This window comes from Equus caballus, chromosome 30 (genome assembly GCF_041296265.1).
Source record: "Equus caballus isolate H_3958 breed thoroughbred chromosome 30, TB-T2T, whole genome shotgun sequence".
Lineage (NCBI taxonomy): Eukaryota > Metazoa > Chordata > Mammalia > Perissodactyla > Equidae > Equus > Equus caballus.
The window spans coordinates 32,543,655-32,556,927 of record NC_091713.1 but is presented as its reverse complement, the minus strand read 5'-3'; the positions used below and the strand labels follow the sequence as shown (position 1 = coordinate 32,556,927).

General features: G+C 33.7%; 1 protein-coding gene across 13 annotated transcripts in view; it reads left to right on the top strand.

The window, feature by feature from the left end:
* The window catches only part of KCNT2 (potassium sodium-activated channel subfamily T member 2), a 350,894-nt gene that overhangs the window by 293,102 nt on the left and 44,519 nt on the right, over positions 1-13,273 (top strand). For 7 of the 13 annotated variants that reach the window (XR_011434198.1, XR_011434197.1, XR_011434196.1 and 4 more), the window contains 2 exons: positions 1,864-1,947; positions 2,834-2,962. Coding sequence is in view for 8 of the 13 variants with exons in the window: in XM_070255832.1 (XP_070111933.1) it covers positions 1,864-1,947; positions 2,834-2,962 (213 nt within the window). In the remaining 5 variants the exon portion in view is untranslated. Of the gene's footprint in view, positions 1-1,863; positions 1,948-2,833; positions 2,963-10,140; positions 10,162-13,273 lie in introns of all 13 variants that reach the window. The other 6 variants (XR_002805074.2, XR_011434195.1, XM_023632565.2 and 3 more) reach the window with 1 other exon arrangement.

Sequence of the window (13,273 nt, the reverse complement as noted above, 5' to 3'; positions counted from 1 at the left end):
TGTTTATATTATGTATATAGAACTATTTTATATTATGTATAAGAACTATTGTTAATGACTACAAATCTGTGGGTATCTACTATTAATATAATTCTATCCTAGACAGCATTTCATTTGTTTCCCCAAAGAAAACTGTGATACTGTCAGTACTGTCAATCACAATATGTAGATGAGCCACAAGGGCTCAGAAAGATAAGCTATCCAGTGGTTAGTGTGAATCCTCATCTGCAGGCCACACGTGCCTCATTAGATTACTCCCAACCCTAGCTCTCGGGTAAATAATCCCACACTTGTATAATGTTGGCTTTTCTTATGGTCCTTTTTTTTCTTTAACTTACTGGTTGGTAATTTTCTTTTGTTACATCTTCTCAATAGTCCCTTTTTTCCTTCCCACTCGAAACATAGATTGCTCTTATATTTTTAATAAGTTTTATTAGTTCTCTTCTTTGTACAGCTGGAAAACCAACTATTATATCAAATAAAATTAAAAACATACTAAGTGAAACTGAATAAGACTCTTCTGTGATTGAATGGCATGAGATCGAATGCACAGATTTTGTGATCTCAAGCAGGGCCTGTTCACATCTTTTTGACTCCTTCCTACCTCTTGTTTGTGCCCTGATGAAATTATGGGACAAATGGCTTCTGGACAAGGAATGCGTGAGAGGTGAATGCAGCAAACAAATTAGCTGTGTTACCACATCTGGGTCTAAAATAATTTAAAATAGTCATTTGCCAAATCTTCAGTTTACTTTCTCTACCATGAATACTTTCTATTTTTTGTTTGGAAAATAATAGTTTTCAGTGCCTGAGAATCTATTTAAAAATTCTTCTTCTCTAGCATGCACTGAGGTGCACATGAAGTTGAGCTATGCTCTCTAACGGTGCGTGCCGCAACTCCTCCTGGCGGCCCCCGATGTGTTCATGTCCTAACTACTAAGAGACTAATATGCTTGCAAAACTAGAATGCCATTTCTTTGCCCTGAAAAAAGGGAATGGACATGTGTCCTTGTGTTCTCCTTTAGATGAAGGGTTTACTTTTCTGAAACTAGCTGTTGGTAAAATAAAACAGTAATCAACAAAGTAGTCTGGTCGATGTATTTAAAAGGTATTATAATATTTTAAAAGTCTTTGCTATGCAAAATAACTAGATTATTTACATTTTTCACTTTTTAACACTTGAAGATCAAACTCAAGGCAGTCATTTCATACATTTATTAAGTAATTGTTACATGTCATGGTGAAATTTGCTTGTATGGATTGAAAGGCTTTTTTTTCAGAGTTTAGAACAAATTGAAGAAATTGGAAGTATCATTAAGTTAATACTCTAACTATTGAGTGTTGTTCTATTGAGTAGTGTTCTAGCAACATATCAAAATATATCTGATATGTTAGCACATAAAATACTCTGATAATGATATTTAATATTAAACTATTAATTCATTAATATTTAGATTTACTTAAATATTAGAAATGTATTCTAATAGCATAGATCTTAATCCTAAAAAGATCCTGTTGAAATATTTCATTGCAAATTTTTGTTCTTTCAAGGTTTTTGATATTCTTTATTCTATTTCAGCCCATACTTTGTTATTAAAAAATCCAAAAATGTTTTATCATGTCCCATAGCATGCATAAAATTTAAGCATGTCAGGGTATTCTAGAGAATAATCGTTTCCCCTGTTTCCTTATGGACAACTTAACTGCACATGTGTACTGACAAGATAGATTTTTATTTCCTTTTTTATGGAGGCTTAACAATGTGTTATGAGAAGGAAGCTTTAGAAATGGTAAGGTGTCCATAGTCAGCTGTTTTATACATTTTTATGTCCGTAATAAATACATATTTTGTTTATATTGCAGTCATTTGTGAAGGATTATATGATTTCTATCACCAGACTCCTGTTGGGATTGGACACCACACCAGGATCGGGGTTTCTTTGTTCTGTAAGTCAATAATCTCTGGAGCAGAAGATTGTTCTGGTAGATTCTGAAACCCATCCATAATAGACTTTGGCTAACTCTTCTATGCCATGCTTTTCCTAATATGTGCTCAAAGAAGAGCATCGTAGTTTTTTTAATCCCTAAAAAATTTTTCAGGGAAAACATATTATTTTAAATTAATAATCATGACCAAATAGCCATTCTCCACAAAATTCAGAACGGGTATTTTTTTCTAGCTGGCAATTTGAGACTGACGGTTTTTGACCCAGGGTGCCATACTATCAAGGAAAAGAGTGATCAGGCACTTTTAACCCTTTTGTTTAATACATGAGTATACTATGTGCAAGCGGATTTAATGAAGTAACTTGCTAACAATTCAGATTTATGATTAGCAAAGAGAGACTAGTACTTATGCCTCCTGTCTGTGAGCCCTGTGCTCATTCTGCTACAGCTCTTTCTCAGTACAAGTGTTATTAGAACTTTGGATGGACAATTCTTTTTCATACTGGATTGTTGTTTGCACTTTAAGATTTTTATCATCAGCATACTCTGTCCACTAAATCTCAGTAGCAGCCCCTAGTTGTCTTAGCATTTAAAAGTCTCCACATTTTCCAGCATCTCCCAGTCAATTACTGGTGACTATTACCTACTGATATGGAGCTAATACAATCTCTTGTTGCCACAAATTGAGTGGTTGGTTTCTTACGTTTGGGGGAACCCAAGGATAAGGCTGAGGTGGAATGAATAAATAAGTTTAATGGATGAGCACCTGTGAAATGTCACTTGGAGACTTCAAAGTATCAATCAATCCCACCTTTAAGATGTGTAAATAACCACTGGGTTTTTATTTCTTAAAGATTTAATATATAAATAATTCATCGTATTACAGATGACAATCACTGAGGATGACTTATGGATAAGAACTTACGCCAGACTTTATCAGAAGTTGTGTTCTTCTACTGGAGATGTTCCCATTGGGATCTACAGGACTGAATCTCAGAAACTTACTACATCTGAGGTTTGGAAATACCAAAATATTCGAGTTTTATTGTTTAGTCTGATTAAGTACAGCCATTCCTAAACTTGGAAATTGATTTCTGAAAAATGTCATAGAAAGTAAAAAAAGAATGCTGAGCACAGTGTCAGTTCTCAGATGCAACAAACTTAATTATTTGTTTTAGTAAACTATGTCAGAATTTCACAAAATGCTCTTAGCGAAGGGGCTATTGCAGAATTTGTGGATTTTGGACTCTGAATACGTTTTGTAGATCTAGGGTCTTTCATTTCTACAAGATTGTCAGGAAGCAAATTAATTTTAAGTAAACTTCTGACACGTAAGAAAAGTTCTTGGGTAAGATGTCCAGCTTTTTAATATTCTCTTCAACTCCATATATTACCATTTGGAAGAAAGCAAAACAAGGATAAGTTAGTAAGTGCTGAAATTCACATTTCTCAAACTTTAGCATGAAGACTACTCTGAAGCCAAGAAAATACTCCAGTAGCCACGCCAGACCTTCCCAGAGGAAAGCTCAGTAATTTTAAAAGCAAACTAGAGTCTATTAACATGGAACAGATTTCTTATGGCTGCATGCAGCTGCAAACATATCCACATTTTGATCTGGTCATATTGTGTGGTTCTAAATAGTTTATATTTCCTTAGTAAAACATCACATTTTAAATTCGACTCTTTTATGAAATAAAAATCTTGGATAAATGCACTCTCCTATCAACATCTATAAAATTATTTAATATAAATTATGGCTTACATTTTTAAATTATTTTTCTTCTTCAGATACCTGAAATTTATTTGAAGTTTGGTTAGCCATTTCTTTTTTTTCTTTTTGGTCTTATACAAAATTACCTCAACTATTAGGCTTAGATCAGTTATATGTATTTTTGTAGTCCATGTTATCATCAAGCCAGTTTGTGGTAAAATCAATGATTCCATGTATAGAAAATAAGAAATGTATAGGAAGCATAAGAGTAACGGAGTAGATTTTGGGTTTTTTTTTTTTGTTAAAATTTATAGTTTGACAGTTAAATAAGTGATATTGAGTTGGTTTCACCGTAGCGTCAGGAATGCTAAAAGGAACTTTATTGCTATCTCTTCTACCAAATCTGAGTTCATCATTGGCTGTGGTCCCTGTGTTTCACACCACAAAGAGCAAGACCAAATCAGAGAAAATCAGGAATGACTGACAGGAGAAACATACCAGGTAGTTAAATATGTATGATAGTTTGTCTACATATGACTAACATTTTAGGAATACTGGATTCAAAAAATTATTTGATTAAAAGTTAGAAGAGACAAGTGCTTTCATAACTAACAACTGTTTCATATTTGAACTTGGTAAGTACGAAGAAGGTTTCCATACATCAGAGTTATATCATATTCTTATGTGTAGGCTTCATGAATTTGAAAATTGTAAATTCCACCCTTGGTCTAGCCCGTATCCATGTCAGTCATTTCATACTATGAAAGGACTTCATTGTATGCTGTTTACAGTGTAGGTAGAGAAAGGATAATTAAATATTTGTATTGCCATCAAGGAGCATTTAACGTTGCATTTTGGTCAATTCTTCCCATCACAAATAAAGGTCACCTCAGTAAAATGTTTGTAAATCCCCAGACTTCTAGTTCATTTGAAAAACACACATTCTTAAGAAGATCAAGTGAAATTGGGCTAAATAAAGGTGATACCTCCTGTTTTCTTGCATTGACTTCAATTCATCTTTTGGCACAAATATTTTCATTTAAGTTTTGCATTCCACCTATTGTAGAGTAAAAGAAGACAATTAAAATAATTAAAGATAAAAATAGGACCATCAAGAATTTTTACAACAAAGTATATTAATATGAGCAGAGAAATTAATGTTACTCTACGTCTAAAATGAACTGACCCCTACAGTTGAGTTGGAATTCTGCTTTTATTTTCCTGGCAAATAAAGCAAAAATACAACTGTTGAGGTATGTAATAACTGTAGTCGGATAGATAAAAGATACAAGTTCATCTCGAGAAAGAGTTGTTTTTCCTGCTCACTATTAAAAGAATGAGTATATTGTGAGTTTCCTTATAAGAAATTTTAAAGTAATGTGATAAACAGTATCTACCTTCAATCATAGTTTTGCAAGATGCAAAAGTACCATTAAAGTAAATATCCCTTAAGTCAATCTTCTTTTTAATAAAAAATAGGGAGACGTTAATTAAATATTAACTCAGTAAAGACGTTGGGTTTTGTGTGAAGAGGAGCACATTCTTATTTTCCCAATCATATAAAAACACAGAATAAGAGTTTAGTGAATCTAATAAAATGAAAGAATGGTTCCTCCATTCCACTGTCTCATTCAAATCTCAGATGGTTCAAGAAAATTCAAGTGTTAGAATTCAAATAATTAATCATTGCCCCAAATGCCAATATTCTCTTACTTTGATTAAAGAAAGACACCAGATTTCAGAAGGTAGAAACTTGATCCAATAATTAGAATTAAAGAGTCTGACATATTCCTGCTTGGAGAGCTGTCAGATCCCCATTCTTCCTGACAGTTTGCACAGCTGTGCTGCTGTCTCTCACCCCACACTGGCAAAGACTGAAGACTGATTCTATGGAGAGGCTACACAGGTGGTCTGTGGACTGGGGGCCACAGGGCGGCACTGAGGGCAGTAGTACCACACTGAATTCGGAGAGCTAAGTGAAAGGGTACAGTCTGTATACTTTAGATTTCAGCAGCAGATTGAAAAGTCTTCCCTAGGAGATCTGAGCAAGCCAGGTAGAAAGACCTAAAGATACAGACATAGGAGATTCTCCAGTTCATTCATTCATTCAGCCGGATGACCAGGAAACTCACAATGAGAAGAATCTCACCCAGAGCTTTCAATCAATTTATTAGCCCTCTACTCTTATATATGGGAAGACAATTAAAAATTCCCTATTTCAGGAAATAGCGTGAAATAGAGAAACCAAAATAAACAAACAAGAGAAAAGAAAATTTCAAAACATAAAATAAAAACTTCCACTCCTAAGTATTTACCCAAGAGAAATAAAAGTATATCTACACAAAGACTTGCACATGAATGTTCTTAGCATTATTCATAATAGCCAAAAATTGGAAACAATCCAAATGTTCATCAACTAGTGAACAGATGGATGAAATGTGGCATATCCATACCATAGAATACTAGTTAGCAGTAAAAAGAGACAAACTAGTCATATGTGCTGCACCTTGGCGGAATCCACAAACATCATGTTAAAGGAAAGAAGGCAGACTCCAGAGACCACATGTTGTGTGATTCCAAGTATATGAAATGTCATAAAAGAGGACTATCCAGACAGAAAGTAGATTAGTGATTGCCTAAGGCAGGGGAAGCTGGAAGGAATGGGGAGCAACAGTTAATGAACATGATGGCACTTACTGGATTGATGGAAATATTCTAAAACTGACTTATGGTGATTGCTGTGGAACTTGATAAATTTACTAAAGTATCCCTGAATTTTACACTAGATGAGAGTGAATTATATGATATGTAAAATATGTTAGTAAAGTTATATATTGAAAAGCTATAATTAATATTATTAAAATGATATTACAAGGATGAAGGGTGACCAGGAAGCTATAGTTCTAAAAGAACATTCAGAAAAAAAAAGAATTCTTGGGAAATGAAATGTACTAGCAGGAATGAAAACGTTTGTACCATGAAGTTGAGGAAATCATTGAGAAATTAGAGCAAAAGTTCGAACATGGAAATAGTAAAGATAAGATAAAATTAGAGAACTAATCCAGGAGGTCTAAGATATGAATTATAAGACATCCATGAAGAGGAAATGCAGCAAAATTGAAGAAATATCAGTGTAGTAATTTAGGAATAATCTCAGAACAGAAGTGTACTAGTTTCCAAACCTGAAGGGTCACCAGGTGCCCCCCGCAAGGCATTAACGTAGACTCATACAGCATCATAAAATTTCAGAACACTGAAGGAGAGGAGAAGATGGAGAAGGAGACCAAGGGATGGTCACTATTTGGATGGTCACCAGACATTTTATGGGAACCAGGCAACAAGTATGAGGCCAAGGAAATTTCCAGAATGGTGAGGAAAGGACCACCAGGCATAAGGGCAACATGGAGCAGGTCAGAAGGCTTCAAAGAGATTTCTTCAGGAAGATGACATCTGTAGAACCTGATGCATCTTAATGTTGCAGAAATATCTTATACAATTGCCAAAGAGTTTATGATGAATTCTTAAGTACATATCTAACTAAGCAATTAATAAAATAAGACAATTATTAACTCTAAGAGTACAAAACCACCACCAACAACAAAAAATTTGTGCAGGAAATGAATAGAAACTATGTTTCCTATATTGCCCAACTGTAAATTGTACTTAGTCATAATATGCCCTGAATTTTGATCTAACCAAAATTACACTTGAACTATTTTGAAATAACGGGAGACGGCAAGGGTAGTGGAATAGGTGGAAAAGATTAATTCCTCTCCTTCCAGAGGGAGAAGTCAATAGATAAATGCAGAAACTGAAAAAATTTAAAAATAGCAATCAAGTGTGTTTCGTAGAAACAGAGAGATAGAGAGCAATATATTCAGTTTACAGAGGTAAAAGTTGATGGTTCCTATGAGGGGGAAACAAGAAATTATGGTGGAAGGTGCTATTTTTCAAAATAAACCGTAGTATTTTCTGACTACTTAAACTATATATTTATAGCTAATAAAAACAATAACCAATACATATATAGCCATAAAGTAGTCATATTAGACCCATTTATTGATCATTTCTTTGGTTTATACTTTCCAGTGTTAAATTCTATCCTATTTTATGAAGAATTTTTAATTAAATGCCAACATTTAAGAATATAAAAACTCTTGCTTCCTTCTTATTTCATGGAGCCAAAAAAAAAAACATTTTAAAGGCAGATGCACATTCTCATGCCACATCATTTTCTAGTCTGTCTTCAATATCTTCTCATCTTCTATGTAGAGAAAAAAAAAGTTATTATAAGTTATATCACTGCTTTGGCTGTGGGTGTGGGGGAAGCACTGAATACTTTAGCAGACATCTTTGAAAAGACAAATGATGATAAAGAATATTCATAATTAAAATTATAAAATTTATAAAAGACCTGGCAAACAATCTCAGGGTTTTGGGTGGACTATATATCAGTGGAAGGAGGATTTATACAAACACATAGAAAAGTGGAGGTGCATATGGAAAGTAGGGTACAGCTGGTCTGCCTCTTTTTACCTAGTCCTGTATCACCTTGCCAGAAGAACTTCTACCACCTTCTATATGGGTCTATTTAAGGATATTTTGGTAAACATCAGAATCTCCTGGTTCAAAAAACAAATACAGGACAGACAAGGACTCTTGCTCCTTTTGGGGGCAAAGAAGAACAATATTTCTGTCCAGTCTCCTTTATCCACAATTCTGAAACCCAAAAAGCTTTCTAAACTCATTTGGTGACAAAAGCTCACTTGAATTGTTATGAGATTATTTATAACATTTATTATTCTACTTAAAGTGAATATTTATACTTTTCATTGCTGAAATACTGATTTTTTATTATAAAATGCTATCCAAGACCCACTACGGGTATCACATACCATACAGTATATGATATAGCACTGTTCTTCCAAAATCTGAAAAATTCTGAATTAATAAACATATTTGTTCCTATGGTTCTTTGGTGAGAAACTGTGGAACCATATTTGCCTCCAGTTTTCCAGTGTACTGAAAATCACATTTGCCCGCAGTGTACTATAACCAGTGAAATTTTACTAGAAATTAGAAAGAGATCATTTTAAAATGTATTAAAGTACCAACATCTTTAAAAACTACATAATAAATTTGTGGAATATGTTACTCTAATTGTTGGTCACCTTCATACGGTCCATAAGCCCTGTAGCTTTAAAAAATATGCATAATGGAATAATTATTGACTGTCCCATCTACCAATCAGTAACTCTTTACCATTAAATTGGAACATAATATTTTAAATATATTATTAAAATAAAAGTATACCTTTCACAAAATCACATTAACAATTTTATTTTGGTAAGGATTAAGATAGAATAGTTTTGAAATTCTAGCCGCCCATTCTCTGCTGTTATTGACTCAAACAACATTTATTCCAGTAGGTCATGTGTTAAGAATCCTGAGATAAACAGTTTCAAGAAACCTATAATGAAATGTTTATGACGCAATTTTCATATTTGTAATAGTTAGAATGGTAAATAATGAGTTACACTTGAGTTATATTACGCCAAAGAATATAATTGAAAATTTCACTTCTACGTATTGAAAAACGGATAAAATATTATTCCTTAGAACTGAAGAATAAGATAGTGTGATTTTTATAACTTCTAAAATTTAGGGGTTATATGGTGACTGAACAGATCAATTTTTATACTCAATAACCCATGTGAAAGCTCACAATATTTCTATAACTTACTTAAATGTATACTTAGTAGGAAACTAATCCTACTATAAGATCTAAATTTTAAAATATAGCACAGGTGTTAATATCAATAATGATTATTGAATGTCAATAATTATGTGAAATATTCTCTCATGAATACAGTAGTCTCATAAGCTTCTATCAATTGTTTTATTTCCTTATACTGGTGCCATTTTTTCTTTCTATCAAATCTTAGAAAGACAATTTTAGCAGAAACAAAGGGGCCAGCCACATGGCTGAGTGGTTAAGTTTGTATGCTCTGTTTCAGTGGCCTAGAGTTTCACTGGTTTGGATCCTGGTCACAGACCTAGCACAACTCATCAAGGCATGCTGAGGTGGCGTCCCACATAGCAGACCCAGAAGGACCTATAACTAGAATATACAACTATGTACTGGGGGGCTTTGGAGAGAAGAAGAAGAAAAAGAGAGAGAGAGAGAGAGAAGATTGGGAACAGATGTTAGCTCAGGTGCCAATCTTTAAAAAAACGAAAAACAAAAAACCCCAAAAACAATCTAATGAACAACATTCTGGTAAACGTTAAAGATGATAGCTTATTCTTTACCTAATTTTATTCCAAGGTCCTATGATAAATAAACACATAGTTCAGTGTTAAGGTGTTCTGTGGGTATCTGTCCTGTTTTGTCTTTGTTGTTGATTGTTTCATGTATGTATTGTTTACTCATTGTCTAAACCACATTTTGTGTGTTTCTTTTTTCCTCCCTTTGTGTCAGTCTCGAGAAATAGCATCACAAGTAAGTACTTTGCTTGTCTCCCTTTCCTCAAATGGTTTCATATAGGAATTCAGAGCTGTTAAAGGCAGAGAATATTAAAGATTGAATTCAATATTTCAGATTTTAACACAAAACAAATTAAGGTAAAATGCTTTTAGATGTTCTATTTTTAAGTTAGAGTATTCATATTTTCCTAACAGAATTGCAAATTAATGTTACCTGTTTGTCTTCAAATTGTGTTTAGATATTAATGCAATCGTATGTTTGACTGTATGGGGTCATTTCCAACTAGTCACTTACCCTCTGTGGATGGTCTGTCCTTGAGCAATCAGCTGGAACTGAAAGGGAGCAAAGGTCACGTGATGGAAAACATCATTTTAGTGTACTTCCTTGTCTGCTGGTCCCTCTAGAAAGAGTTACGGAAACAATAAGAGCTGTGATCGATTTCTTTAGCACACTCTTTAATGTTGAACATATTCTTTAATACCTTTAACTTAGTGTCTTAAAGAGGCCATTATTTGAACATTTAATAATATTAACCTGTGATAATAAATGATTTACTACAATATATCTAAAATTCTTAATAACATATGTATGTATACATATGCTTCTTATATTCCTAAAACCTTGATGTTATCGTCATGTGATTTGCATTTTTAATTTTACTTCCCATTTTCTTCATATAAACTACTTTAAATAATCGTCATTATAGTCTTAGTACTTAACACAACCTCCTAAGCATTAATATAATTACTGAAACCGTTACAAATATAAAAACATATTCAACTTTAAAAGCTGTTTTGAATGTCAAAGCCAAAGCAGAAGGCAGACCTCGAAGTATAACCTTGTATGTCAAAGTTATCCACTAAGAGTACAAGTCTATTTTTGAGCTTGTTTAATTTTGGAGAAAAGTCCTATATTATCATAATATCCACATTTTTGACACATGATTGCCGTTGTTTCTTCTACATCATAGATTTGGATCCATATAGTGAATGCAAATTCTCTTTATTAAATTATTTTGAACATCTTAAATTATTTATTTAGGTTTTATAAGCTTTAACTCTATTGTATTTTTAAATATTCTCATTTTGTTTTCCTGTATATTGAATCTTTTGGAATTTACTAAATGTTTGTCAAGGAAGCTTCACTTTGGGCTGTATGAATATGGTTTTAGAGCAGAGCATTCCAACCTTTTTCACATCTTGGTACACATAGAAAATGTTAATGTTAGCTTGGCATGAAGCTGGTCAGAAGATGCAGCTACCATGGCTGCCTGCAGGTTGAGCAAATTAAAATTTTCACTCACTGCAGAACATATCTCTGGCACATACTGGGTTTGGGGAGCTCATCTTAGAGTTCTTATATTTGCTGTATTAGATGTATATTTTCTGTTTCAGATGCAGGAAAGCAAAGGTTTGACTCATTTCTGAATCTTGGTAGCCAAGTAGTAAGTTGACTCTGATAAATTTTTTTCCGCTAATTGCTTTCTTTCTCATAACTATTATTCTAGTTCTCAAAATCCTCCAGTCAATTCCCTGTATAGGTAAAGTGTTTTCCCTCCCATTTGCTGGCAAATTTGAGTCTTCTCATATAGGCATCCTTCTTACAATCTTTTTATGAAAAAAAGAGCTCTAATTGTACTTTGGATATTAATGTATTTATCCTTATCATTCCACTTATTTCTTCTACAATTTCTTTCCTGTCTAGCTCTAGGCTTTTTTGGTATGTTTGTTTTGTTTTTCCCCTCTCCCTCAACTCTCTCCTTTTACCTTCAAATATGTACAGGTTTCCCCAATTCTCAAGGATTTTCCCCCTGTTAGTCTAGCTTTTTCTTATTTTACTGTTCTGTTAAACACAGAAAAGTTCAGACATACTGTCCATTCTATGCCTATCCATGTCTCCAACAGTTTCTCCCCACTGCTTTGTTAATCCTCTCCTTGCATCACTAAAAATCTCTTTCAGCCCAAATCATTGGAATTTGAATTAGTTTTAATTCGTTTAAACATCCTATAAACTTTACCAGGGTTCATTATCTCCTACATCTTAAGATTCTCTTATTCTTGCTTTTCATGTTACAAATTATTCCTGTTTTTTCTGTTTTCACTGGTCTGTTTCTTAAACTATTTTTTTCTCTTTCTGTTGCTCAATTTCAGCCTGTAACAGCTCATTTTAGATGCTGCTACTGTGCTTTTCCATCTGAAGGCTTGTTTCTAATCCCTTGTTCCTGGGATTAGCTCTAAAACTCAAGAGTCCAAGAAGATACAGCAGTCTGCCTTTGTCTCCTTTCTTAGCACTGGGTTTCATCTTCAGTTTCCAGAAAGTATCCACCTGAGGGTACGCTAAGTTCCATTGCAATTAGTCTCTCCCAGAGCCTTAATCTTGATTCCTGCACAACTCTAAGCACTTTATTATTTTATTTAATTCTCACAACAAGCCAATATGGCAGATACTATTACTCCCATTTTTAAGTGAACAGAGACTTAGTTAACTTGACCAGGATAAAAAACTCAGAAGATAGCAGACCTGGTTTTAGAATTTATCACTATCTGACACCAGACCCTCGTTGTTTAATTGCTAGCTTTCTCTGCAGCAACTGCTACCACTTTCTGGCCACTTCTCTCTTTCCACCATCTGCTTTGAGGTCCCCAAATGCTTTGTTTGAGAATCAACATGGGAATTGACACTGAAAAATAATCAGGTGTTTACTAAAGCTGTGTTTATAGTCTTTTGCTACACTCATTGCTCAGAGCACTCATTGTCTCTTGTGGTTCAATGATTACCTCTATGCTGATGGATAACAAATTCCTGTTTCCTTCCCTCACTCTTCTAATTCCTAAACATGAAGAATAAATTCATTATCTGCCAGAGCCTCTCCATTTTATCATCTACTGGAATTATAAATATTTATTGAGCACCACTGGGGACCAAAAGCACTCATCTAAGTTTGGAATGCATCATTAAACATGAGAAAGATTTCTCAGAAACTGACATCAAAGTTTTATGCCTATTCTTGGATTTAATTACCTCTTAGATTTGATATTTCCAAATGTTCTTCCCTTTAATGTCTTGCATGATGCAGATAGATAAAAGATCATTTTCCTTACTTTACTCACAGGTTGAAAAGTCTATA